Raw genomic sequence first — 21131 nt, 5'->3', positions numbered from 1 at the left:
ACATGGTACCTTACAAGGTAATGCACAACTGGAAATCAGTGTTGTCAGGTATTTGCTATATCTGAATTCTGGGTCCCTTCTCATTGACCTACTCATGTCTGCAACTTGTTTTTTCTACTGTACATTATTCTCAGATTTTGTACATCTGATTTCTGCTCAAATGGAATAGAAGACCTGGAACATTCTCTCTCTTATCCATTTCTGCTAACCTCTCCAAGTGGCTTTCCTGAAATAACAGGAAGATTCATGCCAGCCCCTGATGGCTAGTGTATTGTTGAAATCTTCTAGAGGAAGGAGTGGATGTCATTAATAGTACAGAAATAAATCCCATAGAAGAAACACTGGAGGACAAAGTGAAGGACATTAAGGGGCATGTGAACTAATCTCAAAGATGATTTTCTGCTGATTGATCTTGTTGTTGTTGTTAGGTGCTGTTGAATTGGTTCCAGCTCATAGCAACCCCATGAATAACAGAACTAAACACCGCCCAGTACTTCACCATCCTTGCAATTGTTATGTTTGAGCTCATTGTTGCAGTCACTTTGTCAATCCATCTTGTTGAAGGTCTTCCTCTTTTTTGCTGACACTCTGCTTTACCAAGTATGATGTCTTTCTCCAGGGACTGGTCCCTCCTGATAACGTGTCCAAAGTACCTGAGGTGAAGTTTTGCCATCCTTGCTTCTAAGCAGCATTGTGGCTGTTCTTTGTCCAAGACAGATTTGTTCATTCTTCTGGCAGTCCAGAATATTCAATATTCTTCACCATCATCGTAATTCAAAGGCATCAATTCTTCTTTGATCTTTCTTGTTCATTATCCAGCTTTTACAAACATATGGAAAAAAAAAAACCAAAAAACAAACCCACTGCCGTCGAGTCGATTCTGACTTATAACGACCCTATAGGACAGAGTAGAACTGCCCCCGTAGGGTTTCCAGGGAGTGCCTGGTGGATTCGAACTGCTGACCTTTTGCTTGGCGGTCAAACTCTTAACCACTATGCCACCAGGATTTCCACATACATATGATGCAGTTGAAAATACCATGGTTTAGGTGAGGTACAGTTTAGTCCTCAAGGTGATGTATTTGCTTTTGAACACTATAAAGAGGTCTTCTGCAGCAGATTTGCCCAAGGCAGTACATCATTTGACTTCTTGAATGCAGCTTTCATGGGCATTGATTATGGATCCAAGTAAAATAAAATCTTTGACACCTCCAATATTTCCTCCATTTATCATGCTGTTGCTTATCAGTCCAGTTGCGAGGATTGTTGTTTTCTTTATGTTGAGGTGTAAATCTGTAGTCTTTGATGTTCATCAGTAAGTGCTTTAAGTCCTCTTCATTTTCATCAAGGAAGTTTGTGTCGTCTGCATATCACAGGTTGTTAATGAGTCTTCCTCCAATCTTGATGCCACGTTCTTCTTCATATAGTCCAGATTATTTGCTCAGCATACAGATTGAATAAGTATGATGAAAGGATAGAATCCTGATGCACACCTTTCCTGATTTTAAACCATAGAGTATCCCCTTGTTCTGTTTGAATGACTGCCTCTTAATCTATGTTCAGGTTCTGCATGAGCACAGTCAAGTGTTTTGAAATTCTCACTTTTCAGCATATTATCCATAATTTGTTATGATGCACACAGTTGAATGCCTTTGCACAGTCCATAAAACAGTGGTAAGCAGCTTTCTGATATTCTGCTTTCAGCCAAGCTCCATCGGATATTAGCAATGATATCCCTCGTTCCACATGCTCTTCTGAATCCAGCTTGAATTTCTGGCAGTTCCCTGTTGATTTATCACTGCACCTGTTTTGGAATGATCTTCAGCAAAATTTTACCTGTGTGTGATATTAATGATATTATTCAATAATTTCCACATTCCACTGGAGCACTTTTCTTTGAAATGGATACATATATGGAACTCTTCTAGTCAGTTGGCCAAGTAGCCATCTTCTAAATTTCTTGGCATGGACAAGTGAACACTTCCAATATTATAGCTGTTTGTTGAAACATCTCAACTGGTGTTCCATCAGTTCCTGGAGCCTTGTTTTTTGCCAGTGCCTTCAGTGCATCTCGGACTTCTTCCTTCAGTGCCATCAGTTCTTGATCAGATGCTACTTCCTGAAGTGGTTGAACATCAACAAATTATTTTTGTTATAGTGACTGTGTATTCTTTCCCTCTTCTTTTGATGATTCCTGCACCATTAAATATTTTGCCCATGGAATACTCCAATATTGCAACTCAAATCTATTCTTGACCTCACCTGCTAGCTGGGTGACTAGCACAATCCCACCATGCACACACAATAACTGGAAATGCACCTTGCATCATTTCCCAGCAGCTAGTAGGTGTGCCGCAAGCCCCAGCCGGTGACTAGCAGATGCACCCCTGTGTACCCTTCCAGTGGCCACTCTGCACACCCCAGCAGGCACATCCCACCAGTGACTTCCAGGTACATCTCGGCAGGCACCAACAGCACCCTTGCCCAATGACAAGCAGGCACTTCCTTTGCCAACACCCAAAGACTGGCCAGTTGCAGCAGCACCCATCCTATACTCAGCCAATTCCTGAATTCAGTAACTTCTAGCACAAGCCTGAAGGATTTCAAGGTCTCACAAGGGCTATGGAAGGACCCTGACCACCCAATATCAGGGAAAGAACCTGCTCCCCAACCTCCACTCAAGCCAGTAATGGAAGGCATATGAGCCTTACCACAGAGGACTTGCATGTGGGTGAGACCCACCATACCAACTAGTGAGAGGAAATCATACCCAGTCAACAGACTCCACCAGAGTCACACGTAAATCAGAGCCATAAAGCAACAATAATTACAATAATACAAAGGAAGAAAGACATTCTAATGAGAAAGAGAATAAACAAAGCTCCAGATACATCAAAACAAATAATAATAATTAAAAAAGCACAAAACAAACATAATATCATCAATAAAGAAATATGTAAATAAGTTAACACCTTAATGCCATGGAGACAGCAGACAATAACAAACATATGAACAAAAAGAATAAGATGCCTCAAACAAGTTAGCAAAATAAAGGGTCATAAAACATTTCTGAGGAAGAAATGGCAATAGAACTACCTGATAAGGAATTCAAAAGACTTTATACAGGACCCTCAAAGAGATCAAGGAAAACACAAAGCCCTAGTATAATTCAGGAAAACAAAAGAAGGACAAAATGACAAAATAAATACAGAATTAGAAACTATACAAAAGCATCAACTAGAATCCAGAAAAATCAACAATAAAATACCAGAAATAGACAACTCAGTGGAAGAACATGGAAGCAGAATTGAAGCAATGGTGGAAAGAATCAGTGAAATAGAGGACAACTCCCTTAATACTAATCTGTTTGAGGGGCAATCAGAAAATATAATGAAGAGAAATGAAGAAAGCCTAAGAGTTGTGTGGGACACTATCAAGAGGAAGAATTTACATGTAATTGGAATTCCAGAAGAGGAGGAGAGAAAAGCACAGAGAGAATATTTGAAGATTTATTGACATAAAACTTCCCTAATATCATGAAAGAAGAGGTTTCCATCCAAGAAGCTGAGCAAATCCCATGTAGAATAGACCCCAAAAGAAAGTCACCAAGATGTATTATAATCAAACTTTCCAAAATCAGAGAAAGAATTCTGAGAGCAGCTTGTGAAAAATAAAATATTACCTAAAAAGGAGCACTGTTAAGGCTTAGCACTGATTTCTAGGCAGAAACCATGAAGGCAAGAAGGAAGTGGGAAGACATATATAAAACCCTGAAGGAAAAGAATTGCCAACCAAGAATCACATATCCAGCAAAACTGTCTTTCAAATATGATGGTGGAACTAGGACATTCCCAGACAAACAGAAATTAAGGGAATTTATAAAGACCAGACCAAACTTACAAGGAATATTAAAGGAAGTCTTTCGGACAGAGAACCAATGATATCAGACCTTAGGCTAAGACACATGACAGTATCACCCAGATACCAACCCAGACAAAGAATTCTCAAATGTGAAGTAAAGCTGAAAAACTGAAAGCAGGGAACCAGAGTTGTCAACCTGGAAATGACAATAGCTTCAAAACTTTTTTTTTTTCAAAACAAAAAAGAGAGAATAAATTGGCATAGTTATGGATTTTCCATATACATTGGAAGTCAAGGCTGTATTAAGATATAACAGACTGTTTTAGACTTAGGAAGAGAAACGTAAACTTCAGCATAACCATAAATAAAATTATTAAATCTACTCACCAAAATAAAGAAGAATAAAACCAAAAAGACTCAGAAAACATAAAATCAACAACAACAAAGGAAATGAGAAAAAAATCCATACACAAATAGAACTCAGAACAAAAAATTAAGCGAAACAAAGAAATCATTAACCTCACATTGAAAAGCATAACAAAATGCCAGCAGTAAATCATACTTATTAATAATCACGCTGAATGTAATTATTACATTACATTAGTGTAATGTAATAATTACATTACAGAGTGGCAGAATGATTAAAAAAAAATAAGACTCATCAATATGTTGCATACAAGAGACACACCTTAACCACAAAGACATAAATAGGTTAAAAATCAAAGGTGGAAAAAAATATATCACACAAGCAGTAACCAGAAGAGCTGGAGTGGCAATAATAATCTCTGATAAAATATACTTTAAGTCAAAATCCATTATTAGAGACAAAGTAGGGCATTATTTAATGATTAAAGGATCAATCCAATGAGAGGACATATCCATAATAAATATTTATGCACCCAGTGACAAAACTAAAAAACTAAACCATTGCTATCAAGTTGATTCTGACTCATAGTGATCCTGTAGGACAAAATAGAACTGCCCCATAGGGTTTCCAAGGAACAGCTGGTGGATAGAAACAGCCCATCTTTTGGATAGCAGCTGAATGCTTAATTACTGTGCCACCAGGGCTCCATACCCAATGACAGAGCTCCAAAATAGATAAAACAAACTCTAGAAGAATTATAAAGAGAAATAGTTCTACAAAAATAGTAGGAGACTTTAACACATCACTTTCAATGATGGACAAAACAATTAGAAAAAAATTCAAAAAGATACAGAAGATCTAAAGCACACTGAACCAAATAGACCTCATAGACATATATAGATCATACCACCCAACAGCAGCGCAGTACGTATTCTTCTCCAATGCACATGAATCATTCTCCAGAGTAGACATATATCAGGCCACAAAGCAAGCTTCAATAAATTGAAAAACATCGAAATAGTACAAAGCATCTTCTCTGATCATAATGCTTTAAAACTAGAAACCAATAACAGTAAGAACAAGGAAAAAAGTTAAATGCATGGAAATTTAATAACACCTTACTTAAAAGCTATTGGGTAGTAGAAGAAATTAAAAATGAAATTAAAAAATTCTTAGAATCAACTGAGAATGAAAACAAAACGTACCAAAACCTTTGGGACATAGCAAAAACATTTCTCAGTGGAGAATTTGTAGAAGTGCACACATCAAAAAAGAAGGAAGGCCAAGATCAATAGCTTATTCCTACAACTTGAACAAATTGGAAAGTAGCAGCAAAAGAAGTTCAGAGTCACCACAGAAAAGAAAATAATGAAGAACAAAGCAGAAATAAAGGCAATAGAAAACAGAAAAACAATAGAAAGAATCAACAAGGCTAGAAGTTGGTTCTTTGAGAGGATCAATAATATTGATAAACCACTGGCCAAATTGACAAAGGAAAAAAATGAGAAGATGCAAATAACCAAAATAAGAAATGAGATGGGTGACATTATAACAGAACCAGTGAAGATAAAAAGGATCATAACAGAATATTATGAGAAATTATACTCCATCAAATTTAGAAAATCTAGAAGAAATGGACAAATTTCTAGAAACACAGTACCTACCTAAACTAACATAAATGGAGGTTAAAAATTTGAACAGCTGTGTAACAAAAGAAGAAATTGAAGATGTCATAAAAAAAATTCCCAACAAAAATAAAAGCCCCAACCCAGATGGCTTCACTGGAGAAGCTGCTAAACATTTGGAGAATAGTTGACACCAATCCTACTCAAACTATTCTAGAACATAGAAAAGGAAGGAACACTCCCTAATTCTTCCTATGAAGCCAACATAACCCTGTCATGAAAGCCAGGCAAAGAAACCATGAAAAAAGAAAAGCACAGTCTAATATCCCTCATGAATATAGATGCAAACTTTCTCAAAAAAAATTCTAGCCAACAGAATTCAACAGCATATTAAAAAAAAAGAAATGTGTCATGACCAAGTGGGATTCATACTGGGGATGGGAAGAAACATTAGAAAATCCATCAATGTAATTCACTACATAAATTAAACAAAGGAAGAGAATCACATGATCATCTCAGTCAACACAGAAAAGTCATTTTGCTGATAAAAATTCTCTGCAAAATAGGAATAGAAGGAAAATTCATCAAAATTATTAAGGGGGTATATGCAAAACCAATATTCTCAAGGGGGTAAGATTGAGAGCATTCCCCTTGACCACAAGAATGAGACAAAAATGTCTTTTATCACTACTCTTATTCAGTATTTTACTGGAAGTTCTAGCTAGAGCAGTAGGCAAGAAAGGGAAATAAAGGGTATCCAAACTGGAAAGGAGAAAGTAAAACTATCCTTATTCACAGGTAACATGATCCTATACATAGAAATCCCATAGATTCCACAGGAAAGTTACTGGAACTTACAGAAGGATTCAACAAAGTGGCAGGGTACGGGATCAACACAGAGAAATCAGGTGGGTTCCTCTACGCTGACAAGGACTCTGAAAAGGAAATCAAGAAATCAATACCATTTACAATAGCCCCCAAAAGGATAAAATATCTAAGAATAAACCTAACCAGGGACATAGGAGACTTATACAAGGAAAACTATAAAATACTACTTCAAGAAACCAAAAGAGATCTACATAAATGGAAAAACATTCCATACTCATGGATTGGAAGACTTAACATTGTGAAAATGTCAATACTTTCAGAAGTGATCTATAGATATAATGCAATCCTGATTCATATCCCACCATCATTCTTTAATGAAATGGAAAAACTAATCTCGAACTTTATATGGAAAAGAAGGAGGCCATGAATGGTTAAAGCAATATTGAAGAAGAAGAATAAAATGGGAGGCCTCTTACTTCCTGATCTCAAAACTTACTATACAGCCATGGTAATCAAAACAGCCTGGTACTGGTTCAATGACAGACACATAGACCAATGGAATAGAATTGAGAGCGCTGAAGTAAATCCATCCATCTGTGGGCAGCTGATCTTCCACAAAGGCTCAAAGTCCATTCAATGGGGAAGAAACAGCATCTTTAAAAAATGTTGCTAGTAACACTGGATATCCATATGCAGAAACATGAAACAGGATCTATACCTCATACCGTGCACAAAAACTAACTCAAAATGAACCAGAGACCTAAATGTTAAAGCTAAAACTATAAAATTCCTGGATGAAAACAAAGGGTCAAAACTAAGGAACTAATTTTCAGCATAGTCTACCAGATAAAAATAAACATGCACAAACAAGAGGAGATAAATAACTGGGACCTCCTAAATTAAATACTTAACGCTCATCAAAAACTTTGCCAAGATGGTAAAAAAAAGAGCCTACAGACAGGGAAAAAATCTTTGTCAAGGACATATCTCATAAGGGTTTCATCTCTAAAGTATACAGAAAACTTCAACAACTCAACAATAAAAAGACCAATAATCCAATCAAAAATGGTCAAAAAAAGTGTGGACAGACACTTCAGGTGGGCAACAAATACATGAAAAGATGCTCGCAATCGTTAGCTGTTCCAAACCCAACCAAACCCATGGCTGTACAGTCAATTCTGACTCACAGCAACCTTATAGGACAGAAAAGAACTGCCCTATAGGGTTTCCAAGGAGCGGCTAGTAGATTTGAATTGTAGACCTTTTGGTTAGCAGCGGAACTGTTACCCCACTGTGCCACCAGGGCTCCCATTAGCCATTAGAGAGAAGCAGATGAAAACCAAAATGAGATACCATCTCACCCCTGTGAAAACAGCTCTAATAAAAAAAAAAATGGAAAACAGCAGATGCTAATGAAGTCATGGGGGGATTGGAACCCTTATACATTTCTGGTAGCCGTGTAAGATGCTACAAACTCTATGGAAAACAATATGGTACTTCTTTAAAAAGCTAGAAATAGAAATACCTTCTGATCCTGCAGTCCCACTCCTAGGTATCTATCCTAGAAGTATAAGAGCAGTGACACGAATAAACATAGGCACACCTATGTTCATTGAAGCATTATTTACGATAGTAAAAAAATGGAAACATCTGAAGTACCCATCAACAGATGAATGGATAAACAAATTGTGGTACATACATATAATGGAATACTACGCAACTATAAACATGGTGAGGAGTCTGTGAAACAACTTTTAATATGGATGAATCTGGAGAACATTATGCCGAGTGAAATAAGTCAATCAGAAAAGGAGGAATATTTATGGCCTCACTTTTATAAGAAGGTCAAGAATAGGTATACACAGAAAGCAATGTTCTTTAAGGACACCAAGGATGGGAGGGGGGAGAGGGAATCACTTTCTAAATGGTAGACACTTGTTATTTTTGGTGATGGGAAAGGCAGTACCCAATATGGGTGAAGTCTGCACAACTTGTCCAAGATATATGAAGATACTAAGAAGTAGGCAGGAATAAGGGACAGTTTTGGTAAATGTTAAAACATACAATTTTGCAACAACAATAACGAGCAAAAAAAATGTGTATGGTTACATAGGTAGACATGTATGCATATGTATGTATAGAAAGGCTCATATCAGTATACAGGTTTGCATGTACAGGCATATCTGTAGGCATATGTATATATATGTTATGTACAGATTTGTATTTATAATAAACCACATAGGGGAAACAGTTACGAATACTTCGTACACATAACCAAACACCTCGAGGGATCGGTTTACTGGATTTGAAGGCTTGGGACCATAGTCTCTTGCAAAAACTTGGTCAAATGGTATAACATAGTTCATAAAGATAATGTTCTACATCCTAGTTTGGTGAATAGCATCTGGGCTCTCAAAAGCTTGCAAGTGGCCGTCTAAGAGAGAACTATTGGTCTCTACTCGTCTGGAACAAAAGAGAATGAAGGAAACAAAAGACTCAAAGAAGAAACTAGTCTATAGGACTAATAGCCCGCATTAACCATGACCTCATCTAGCCTGAGATCAGAAGAACTAGATGGTGTCTGGCTACCACCACTGACCGTTCTGACCAGGGACACAATAGAAGGTCCCAGTTAGAATGGGAGAAGAATGTAGAACAAACTCAAATTCCTAAAAAAGGCCGGACTTAGTGGACTGATAGAGACTGGAGGGAACCCCTGAGACTATTGCCCTAAGATATCCTTTGAATTTGGATCTGAAGTCACTCCTGATGACCACCTTTTCATTCAAATAATAGATTGGCTTGTAAAACAATGTAACCCGTGAATACCATGCTGCCTTAAATAATTAACTATATGAGACCAAACAGTCAAAGCGAAGATGAGAAGGTAAGGAGGGGCAGGAAAGCTAGATTAATGGGAACAGAACACTAGAGTGGAAATAATGAGAATTTTGACACTTGAAAAATGTAACCAATGTCATGGAAAAAGTTGTATAAAAATTGTTAAATGGTAACCCAATTTGCTATGTAAAGTTTCACCTAAAACACAATAAAAATCTGTTCTTGAAAAAAAAAAAGTTCTTGAGGCAGTCTCTAAATTCAGGTCGATATACTCAAGGTCATACTTTGGATCTCGTGGACTTGTTTTAATTTTCTTCAGTTTCATTTTAAGCTTGCATATGAAAAATTGATGGTCTGTCATACAGCTGGTCCCTGGCCTTGTTCTGACTGGTGATACTGAGCTTCTCCATTGTCTCTTTCCACAGATGTAGTTGATTTGATTCCTGTGTGTTCCATCCGGTGAGGTCCACGTGTATAGTCACCGTTTATGTTGTTGAAAAAAGGTACTTGCAATGAATAAGGAATTGGTTTTGCAAAATTCTTTCATGTGATCTCCCGTGTTGTTTCTATCACCAGGCTATATTTTCCAACTACCGATCCTTCTTTTTTGTTTCCAGTTTTCGCATTCCAATCACCAGTAGTTATCTATGCATCTTAATTGCATGTTTGATCAATTTCAGATAGGAGAAGTTGGTAAAAATCTGCAATTTCTTCATCTTTGGCTTTAGTGGTTGGTGTGTAAATTTGAATAGTAGTCGTATTGACTGGTATTCTTTGTGGGCGTATGGATATTATCCTGTCACTGACAGTGTTGCACTTCAGGATAGAGCTTGAAATGTTCTTTTTGCCAATGAATCCAATGTGGTTCCTCTTCAATTTATTGTTCTTGGCATAGTAGACCATATGATTGATTCAAAATGGCCCATACCAGTCCATCTCAGTTCGCTAATGCCCAGGATATCAATCTTCAAGCCTTTCATTTAATTTTTGAAACTTCCAATTTTCCTTGATTTATACTTCATATATCCCACATTCCCATGACTAATGGGTGTTTGGAACTGTTTGTTCTCATTTTGAGTCATGCCACATAAGCAAATGAAGTTCTCAAAAGCTTTACACCATCCATGTCATTAAGGCTGACTCTACTTTGAAGAGACAGCTCTTCCTCAGTTGTATTTTGAGTGCCTTCCAACCTGAGGGTCTCATCTTCCAGTAATATATCAGACAATGTTCTGCTGCTATCCATAAGGTTTTTTTTGTAAGTAGATCACCAGGTCCTTCTTCCTAGCTCTGCTAAAATCTGACCCTACTGGTATTTGAAATACTGGTGTCATAGCTTCCAACCTCATAGTAACACACAAGCCACCATAGTGTGGCAAACTGACAGACGTGTGGTGGTACCACTGCAATAGTCGGTATTTAAGGTGCTCTGGACTATGAGGACCTGAAACCCAATCAGAATTTTGGCTTCAGTTTCCTACAGGGTGGGGCAGCTGCCCAAATCACAGAACTCTAAATTTTCGGGGCTTATTCTTAGGTGGTTTATACATGGACAGACGCTCTAGCAAAGACTATCACTGGCACAGCTCTAATAATCCTAGCTGGGGAACTGCTTCAGGAGACGCTGAAGGGGGATTTATTACAAATTGCAGTAGTCCTGCATTTTCCTTCCGATTTTATTGTTTTACTTGCCTATGTTGTGGTATCTCTTAGCAGTATATCAGTAATTCTGCATTGGGACTATGGTCGAGAAAATACTTCAGAGTCTTACTGAAAGGGGTGAAGTTTGAAAAAGCTTGTTCAATTTGGAATATTATTTCATGTTTGGAAAACAGCAGCAACAGTGATGCTAATGAAAACCTTACCGTTTTCAAATAGTAAAGTGCCAACCTAGATGAAATTACTTTTGAAGTAAAAGATGTTTAGTCCTAAACTAAAATGTACCAGGCACAGAACTTTCTTCTTTTTCCTCTAAGTGGAAGACATGTCATGTCGTTGTCAATACTTGAGTATCAGCTGCATGAATATACAGTAACCCTCTTGTAACATCCATGGGGCCAGAATGTCCAGACTTAATTGCTATTTTCAACATATCCAGTGGAGAGGTGAACGAGCAAGGCCACCTCAATTATAAACCCTCTGCCAAATATTTTGTGACATAAAATAAGGCAAAAGATATGTTTTTAGTCAACTCAACTCTAGGTTTCTGTGTCTTTTGTGCCTTAAGATATTTTTTGTGTAGCTGATCAATCTTATCATCTGCATCATGGCTGCTAGAGAGAAATCACAAAAGGGCTTAGGTGTGGGCAAGCGCACATCCAGGTATTCTGAGTGAACTCGGCCTTTGGTTCCATCCAAAAGTACTTTTCGGTTATTGCCTTTCCCAATGCCACATCTGAACCTTTCGCTGCTCCGTGAGGCCTTTACCACAACCTAGCCCCCTGCTTCTCAGGTGATGATTGGGGTTCTCACATCACAGGAAAGGTGGATCTATTAACTAATGAGGTTGCTCAAATTTTTCCCTCAGACAAGCAAACTTCTCTGCCTTCAGTAATCCTTCCTCCTGTTTCTGAGGAATAGTAGTGCCTGTTCCTTCCACCCATGCCCTAGATCCCACCACTCTTAACCCTTTTGAGCCCTTTCTTATCGTGTGATCCTCTTTCTCATAGCTTTCACCTCTTTCTGTGGTCAGTTCACCCTGGCCTGTAGATATGATCAGGCTTCACTCATTTTGGAAAATCCTCCTTTGACTCTGCATGCCCCAGGTTTTGGAAAGAGTAGCATAGCCTGTTTTCTCTAATTTTTACCTCCTATTTACTCAGTCTACTATGATCTACTTTCTGACTCTACCATTCCATTAAGTAGCCCTTGGCGGGGTCCCCAGGGACCTTCTAGTTGCCAAATCCAGTGGACACTTTCAGGGTTTTTTGGTCTTTCTCTTACATGAGTTCTCTGCAACTTTTGAAACTGTCTTCTTTGGCTTCTATAAATTCATTCACACTTTCCAATCCCCAGTCTTATTCCAAGGATCCACTTCCTCTGCTCATTTTCAAATTTTGATTTTCCTGGGATCTGCCCTTGGTTCAAGGAGCCCTGGTGGCAGAGTTTTTAAGTGCTTGGCTGCTAACCAATAACCAAAAAGTTGGCTGTTTGAACCCGCCAGCCTCTCTGTGGGAGAAAGATGCAGCAGTCTGCTTCCATAAAGATTACAGCCTTGGAAACCCTCTGGAGCAAGTTCTACTCTGTCCTATGGGGTTGCTATGAGTCAAAATGAACTTCGCTGCACTGGGTTTGGTGCGTGGGTCCTTGGCTTACCTCTTTTCTCACACCAAACTTTCCCTGGGCTTTCTCATACACTCTAGACATAGACTAGACATGCCAAAAACAACACACACCCTGTCATATTCTGATGACTTCCAGAGAATATCTGTAGCTGAGAACATTTCTTTCAGAACTTCACATCTAGCTATCTACCATATCTCTACCTGGATGCCTCAGAAGTATCTCAAACTTTGCATATCAAACATGATGTCTATTTTGTTTGAAGGAACCACAACCTACTCTGTCTCCCCAGAAGAAACCTTAGGTTATCCTTGGCTCTTTTCTGTTCCTCACCTTTTTTTTTTTAATCTCACAAATCATTAAGTACTGTATTATATTTCTGAAAAATTTGGAAGAAAAACAAACGAGAAGAACGTGCTTAGCATTTCTGAAGCCTAAAGAACTGAAGAAAAATTCAAGCTTAGATTTGCAATATTGAAAGATTGTATGGGCTAAAAATTGAATTATGCAGGAAGCATCAAAAGAAGATGGAAGGAGTACAGAAAGTCAGTGTATCAAAAAGAATTGTCTATGTTCAACCATTTCGGGAGGTAGCATATAATCAAGAACCGATGGCACTGAAAGAAGTCCAAGCTGCACTGAAGACAGTGATAGAATAAAAATTGAAATGTTTTAACAAACTGATGCAACCCTGGAAGTTCTCACTCATCTATGCCAAGAAATTTGGGGGACAGTTACCTGGCCAACCACCTGGAAGAGATCCATATTCTACGGAATGAGAAAATTATCAAACAATTAGTATGACACACAAGTAGCATTTTGCTGAAGGTCATTCAAAAGCAGTTGCAGCAGTACATCAACAGGGCACTGCCAGAAATTAAAGCTAGATTCAGAAGAGGACACGGAACGAGGGATATCATTGTTGATGTCAGATGGATTTTGGCCGAAAGCAGAGAATACCGGAAAGATGTTTACCTGTGTTTTATTGATTATGCAAAGGGATTCAACTGTGTGGATCATAACAGATTATGGATAGCATTGCAAAGAATGGGAATTTTAGAACTCTTAATTTTGCTCCTGCAGAATTTGTACATAGGTCAAGAGGCAGTTGTCTGAACAGAATAAGGGAATAATGTGTGGTTTAAAATCAGGAAAGGAGTGCACTAGGGTTGTATTCTTTTGCTATACTTATTCCCTCTGTATATTCAGCAGATAATCCGAGAAGCTGGAATATATGTGAAGAAGAATGTGGCATCAGGATTGGATAAAGACTCATTGATAACACAACCTTACTTGCTGAAAATGAAGAGAACTTGAAACCTTACTGATGAAGATCAAAGACTGCAGACTTCAGCCTGGATAACACCTTAACATAAAGAAAACAAAAATCCACACAACTTGACCAACAGGTAACATCATGAAAAATGGGGAAAAGACTGAAGTTGTCAAGGATTTCATTTTACTTGATGCCCACGGAAGCAGAATTCAAGAAATCGTAACGACGTATTGCATTGCACAAATCTGCTGCAAAAGATCTCTATGAAGTGTTAAAAAGCAAAGATATTATTTTGAGGACTAAGGTGCACCTGACCCAAGCCATGGAATTTGCAATTGCATTATATGCATATGAAAGCTGAACAATGATAAGGAAGACGGAAGAAGAATTGATGCCTTTGAGTTATGGTGTTAGGAAAGGATGTAGAATATATCATGGACTGTCAGAAGAACAAAAAAATCTGTCTTGCAAGAAGTACAGCCAAAATGCTCCTTCAAGTGAGGAGGGTGAAATTTCGTCTTGTTTACTTTGGAAATGTTATCGGGAAGGCCCAGTCCCTGGAGAAGGACATCATACTTGGTAGAGTAGAGTGTCAGTGAAAAAGAGGAAGACCCTCAACTAAATAGATTGACATAGTGGCTGTAACAATGGGCTCAAACATAACAAGGATTGTGAAGATGGTGTAGGACCGGGCAATTCTCTTGTACATAGGGTTGCTATGAATCAGAGCTGATTCAGTGGTATCTAACAACAACAAAAACAACAAATTTCTTATGCTCATTAATCCTTTCCTAGTTACAGTGCCTGATTCCTCTAAAAATGCGGTGCTTTCTGTTCCCTCTTTCAGAGAGATTCTTATGAAAGTGGCAGGAAGTTATTAATAAGTGAAGTGATAAGTTTTTTAATATTTGTGTTACTGCATCTGTTCAACTTTTTAAAAATATGTTTTGAGGAATAAAATCTTTCATATTATGCACGTGTAATATTGTTTGTGAAATAAAATTGAGTGATGTTAATCAGTAATGTTCTTGTGAGTTTGCACATAGTTTTATTTTTAAAAACTATCTTATTTTATGAATGACAGGGGAAAGGAAGCAGGGCCAGATTAAGGGATGTGAGGACCTACACACTGGTAATTGTGGTGAATCCGCCAATGCTCACTCACATATATGAACAGGATTTGTGAGTTATATAAACATATGTGTGTGTGTGTATATATATGTGCATGTGTGTCTTAGCTATCCATGATGTAACTTCCTTTTAAATGCAACTATAATATTAGCAATTAAATGTAGAAGTGGCATATACCATTTTAGTGGAATGAGATGAACTGTATTATAAAATTTTTAGTGGATGCAGGGCACTAAAATTTTTACTATGTACCGTATTTTCTACAAGAAGAATACTCCATATATTCTGCAACAAGAAAACGAGTCAGTGAGCTTAGCTAATTCAACAGTCAATGGAAAATGCTGTGAACTCGCTCAATGAAAAATTGACTTTCGCCTACTTTGTTTTAAACGTCTCTTACTTCAGTTTTGATGCTTGTTTTGTAATAAATGCTGTGATTATGAATGAACAAATGGAAAGATTGTGACCGTGCATGAACCTGATTTCCAGCTGGCACATTCTCAGGCACTGGAGCTAGCAGCAGTTTCATTTATCTGTCAGTTCTCTTGCTTTTCCCTGTGTCCTGTTGGCTTGGCATCCATGGGCCTTTGGTTTGGACAACTGGTGCCCCTGTTTTGTTGATGCCCTAAGCAAGTGCCTACCTTGCTTACTGGATAATCTGCCCTTGAAAGGAAGGAATACTGGCATATTTTATCAATAATTACTTTTAGGATAGAAGAACACAGAATTACTTTTCACTGGTATACTTAGAATAATTGCTGTTTTCTTCCAGAGAAAATTTATCTGTTGGAGGCATTTGCATCGACTCTGACTTATTGAATAAATAAAATACTTAGGTTTGTTCAAAACACTATAAACCAAGTGTCTAAGGGGAAAAAAGATATGAGCGAAGAAAATATCTAGAAAAAAACATGTTTAGTGCCTATTTTGTTACTCAAGGAAACTCACTCCTCCATGTTATTTCTAAAGAGTAATATTATCTACCTTCTTCCTACCCTCATTGTTAAACAGTCTGAGTACAATTGTGATTTCCGTTCTGTAAATCACTGTCTTCTGAGGAAATCATTTGCATACTCTGGGTGATTGTTGCTTTCACCAATGCATATTTACTACTTTCTTTTCCAAAATGCCTTTGTTTCCATCAGAAACGGTCCTGATTATTTGGGTAACAGAATGAGTCCTGTCTGGGATCTCTCCTTTATTTCCACCCTCTGAGTCCACAAAGGGTCTGCTCTCTTCCAGTTCCATCATTTACCCTCCCCCCTCCTTCACAGTCTCTTCCAGAAAGCATTGCTGAATAGAAGAACATGTCTTTGCCTGAAAATGTGCTTCTTCAATTCAAATGGATTTTCCTCAGGAAAAATTTGGAACCATGGCTGTCCAGGTTATTTTCTGGTGGCTGGCAACTCAAAGCTTTTAACTGCATTAAAAAAAATGAATTGCTGTCCAGTTGATTAGACTTATGATGACCCTACATGTGTCAGAGTAGAACTGTGTTTCATAGCATTTTTAATCACTGCCTTTTGAAAGTAGATCGTCAGGCCTTTCTTTCAAGGTGCTTCTGGGTCCACGTGAACCTCCAGCCTTTTGATTATCAGCCAAGCGCATTAACTGTTTGCATCACCCAGGACTTCATTAACCAAAAAAAAAAAAAAAAAACCCAAACCCTTTGCCACTGAATCTGTTGTGACTCATAGCAACGCTACAGGACAGAGTAGAACAGCCTCATAGGATTTCCCAGGAGCCAAACTGACAACCATTTGATTAATTCTGAGCTCTTAACTACTATGCCACCAGGGCTCCAATTGTAAAGTATTACATAAGAATATTATAATAAAGGGCCATATAATAGGTATCCAGTTTATTGGGTAGGTAGACCTTTGGTGGTACTACTTTTGTGGGGAAGATGTTGTGGGGGATGGAATGAAGAACTGGGTTTGAACCTGAGTTCTGCTTCTTGTGAAGGAAATAACCTTGGGCAAGTTGCTTGGTCTTTCTGAGTTTCATTTCGTACATCTCTAGAATAGGGATGAGCTGTCGTGATGATTGGCTGAAATAATAGACACAAAGCCCCTAATGTAGTGACTGGCCTGGAAAAGGTTCTTAGCAAAGGCTAGATCTTTGCCTGCCTCTGTCCTGTGGTTCCTCCCCCCCATCTGTTGCTGCTACAGTCAAAGGCAGATGGCATCAAGATGTGGATGCGCTATAACCCAGGGAGTTCTGGCTCCTTCTATTGTTTTCCTTAGAGGAGAAAGTGTGGGTCTATGCTGTCATCCAATTGTACTTCTTTTATCTCTTTACATCTAGGGGCAGTTACTTTTTTGTTCTGTGACTTTTTTATGCTATGCTATACAATTTCTGGAAACGTGAAAAGCAAGGATGATCTGTGCTCAGCTTGGGACCTGTGCACCCCAGGACCTCTTTGAGTGTTTACTGAATTGGAGGGAGTATCAGAAGGTGGTGGTGGGGGGACTTACCATGTGCCTGGATCCAGTGATTCTAGTAGCATCCCTTTGAAGGAGATTGACACTTAAGTCAAATAACTTTGGCTCACTGCCCAACCAAAATTGAGTACCTATTATGCGTCAGGTATTGTGCCAAATAGTACGGACAGAAAGACAAATAAGACATAGTTTCTGTCTTTAAGACCTCTACAGCCTAATGGAGGAGATGGATATGTAAATAAATACATACATATATTATACTTGTTCAATGTCACAGAGTTGGTGAGTAGTACAACTGTGATTAAAATTCAGGTCTTTTCAACTCCAAAGCCACCAAGCCAGGACAAAACTAACTGTGCTCTCAGATAGAGGTCTCCTCAGAAGAGTAACAACAGCCTTGCTCTGCCTATAAACTTAAAGGCCCATCGTCCTTTGAAAACATCATTAAAAATCAGACCTTTTTGTTTTATTCACAAACTAGGTCCTTCAGAAGCTTGGGAAAGCTGATGAGACAAAAGATGAACAGTTTGAAGAATATGTCCAGAACTTCAAACGACAAGAAGTGAGTGCATTTATCTAGGTGTTGAAGTGGTTGGGCGGGGGGGAGTGGTGGGCGGACTGTGTTTGTGTTTTAGTACATAACTAAAATCCATTAAGATTAAGAAAGGAAAGATGGGATTGAAAGGACAGACAGGGTTGACATTAACTTGAGGGTAACATTTGCTAATTCTATAGACTTTTTTTGTGGAAGGAGAGGGAAGAAGCACGAGGCACTTCAGGAAGAGGGTTTGCGTTTAGAATCTCAGGAAATGGAGTAATACTTAGCTGCTCTTCAAAACAGATTACTGATCTAAAGGTAGAAAGATGTGTTTGGTGATTTATCTTCCACTAAGTATTAGAGAAGCAGTAATTAAATACTTCTGGCCAAGTTATTTCAGTTGTGGAATGCTTCAAGATCATGTGTTCCCATCAGTGGTGATATTCTCCAAGGGAGTGAAAATTGATTCTTTTTTTAGTGGGTGAAAAAATCTTACTCACTGTACTATAAAAACACAGATATACATGCAGTACATAAACAGATACATAGTATATATGTAGTACTAAAATCTCATGGGCAACCATCACCACTATCCATTTCCAAATTTTTCCATCACCCTTAACATAATCTCAGTGATGCTTACACAACATGATGGATGTAATTAATGTCACTGAATTGTACGTGTAAAAGTTGAAATGGAAAAGTGGATACACACACACACACACACATACTTACCACAATAAAACAAAAAAAGATCTCATGGGAAGGGCAATTAGGAATAAATGTCTAGAAAGCAATGTGGAAAAAAAGGTTCAGAAACACTGTGGGGGATATTTGTTTCTTTAGAGGGCTGCTATGTATTTAACAGACTCATGGATGAAAAAACTTTTTTTTTTTTTTTAACCTTACTGGTTATTAATTTTTTTTAATTGTGCTTTAAGTGAAATTTTACCAAACAAATTAGTTTCTTGTTAAACGATTAATACACATATTGTTTTGTGACATTGGTTGCTTACCCCGTGATGTGTCAATGCTCTCTCCTTCTTGACCTTGGGTTTCCCATTTCTATTCATCCAGCTTTCCTGTCCCCTCCTGCCTTCCTGTCCTTGCCCCTGGGCTGGTGTGCCCGTTTAGTCTTGTATAGTGGTTGAGCTGTATTTATTATTGGAAACAAACTATCTTTTAAGTTATCTATTTAGGCGTCTAGGATCTGGATAATTGACTAGGATATTACTCTTTAAAGAGCATAGATGAAGGTAAGGAGCTTGAAGGTAAGAGCAGGCCCTCTGAGGCTATAGGTCTCAAACCTAGAGCTCCTACCAGGGGTGTGATGGAAAGAAGAGTGGTTCAGAAGACCCTGGACAATTGGTTTCCTTTCATGGAGCCATTGTAATGATATGGATTTATTTATGGTCTGTCATTGAAGATATTAGTGCCCACAGATGGAACTGTGACCTCAAAGGTGACTACCTATGACAGCAAAAATGGAACACCTCGGTTCTATTTTATCTCTTTGCTCCAGTGTGCTGATCCCTGATCCTATAGGTTTCATAGCCATATAAACCAGTCTCCATAAAAACATATTCCTGAATGTCTACAATTTCATCCCAAGACTGAGTTGGCATGTGCAGATAGGTTCTCAGTTTATTAGAATGGATAGCAATCTTGTCCTATCTGAAAACGAGGAAAGAGAGAGAGAACAATTTGAGAAGCAAGCAATAACAGGGAGAAAAATGATTGTGTCCAAATATGAATATTGTAGAGAACTTTGGATTCATGAAGGTAGAAAAGAGAATTCCTAGAGAAATCTGGATCAAGGCTCACAATACAAGTAGTCCCTAGGTCTTCACCATACTCCAGGAGAATAGGGTATATATGCTTGTCTCCTCATGCTCTCGTTTAGCAAGTTCTCCCACATCTTCTCACGCACTTAGGAAACACTCTTCCAGATCATTGTTTTGGATTGCTGGAACTTTCTGCAGAAAGAGTTGTCAGTTGACTTTCTGTTACTTTGCAGGCCAGCCCCCAATGTGTTAAGGAATTGGATTCAGATAGAATAGTGACTCATGCTTAGTTTTCCCTACTGGGAGATTTACATTCTACCCTTTAAAAACTAGTCATCTTGCCTGGTGTATCCCTACGGAGCTAATTAGTTCTTTGTTCTTAGATTTTATTCTCTAGCACATTTGTGGCATTCTGATGTAGTTAGCATCCCAGAAGGGTAGTCTTGGGAAGTATTGAGTTCAGTAATGGATTTATGACTAGGAAGTACTTTGCATTTTCCAGTTGTAGTGAATTTTTATTACTATTTTTTGGCAGTGTTGTCTGAACTAGCTATGGTTGTTCTTTGTTTTTTGGGTTTTTTTTTTTGGTCTAAAATATCAGAGAAAAATGTAACCGGTTAAGTCACTGACTATGTGGGTTGAATGGCCTGTGCCCCTCGGCACAGCAGCATGAAATGACTGTGCAGTGCTGTTCCACCATCTATTCTTATTGCTACACACATTTTTTATATATTATGGAGCAAATAGCATGTTATTACTGTTGAAGACTAGCACCTTAGTTTTCTCAAGAATACTAGGAGATTTTACAATCTAGGTAAAACTTTAAAATTTGGGGAAATTTGAGCAAGCAGTTTTATTTGATAAGAGTAAAAAGCAAATTGACTGGACAGGTAGAAAATGTTAGCTCTCAGGGAGTCTCATAACCCCCTTTGGTTCGCTTTGAAAATATTTTTGCATCAAAAACCCCTTCTATCTGGCCATCCTAATTTCAGCATATATATAATTTTAATCAGGAACAGTAAGTTGAGTCATTATAGTGGAGTGGGGGGGCGGGAGGTTGCCTTGGCCTTCTGTGTATGAGTACGTAAGTATGTGTTAGAGGAATGGAAGAGGAAAGGGAGGGTGGAGACAGACAAATAGACAGACAGAGACTG

At 38.2% G+C, this 21131-nt stretch overlaps 1 protein-coding gene across 2 annotated transcripts in view; it reads left to right on the top strand.

The window, feature by feature from the left end:
- Positions 1-21131, top strand: part of AMPH (amphiphysin) — a 289401-nt gene that overhangs the window by 115381 nt on the left and 152889 nt on the right. For both annotated transcript variants that reach the window (XM_049893917.1, XM_049893916.1), the window contains exon 2: positions 18137-18217. In XM_049893917.1, coding sequence (XP_049749874.1) covers positions 18137-18217 — 81 coding nt within the window. The remainder of the gene's footprint in view (positions 1-18136; positions 18218-21131) is intronic.

This window comes from Elephas maximus, chromosome 8, assembly GCF_024166365.1.
Source record: "Elephas maximus indicus isolate mEleMax1 chromosome 8, mEleMax1 primary haplotype, whole genome shotgun sequence".
Lineage (NCBI taxonomy): Eukaryota > Metazoa > Chordata > Mammalia > Proboscidea > Elephantidae > Elephas > Elephas maximus.
Note: the sequence above shows the minus strand (reverse complement) of the source record. Positions and strands in the feature narration are given on the sequence as shown.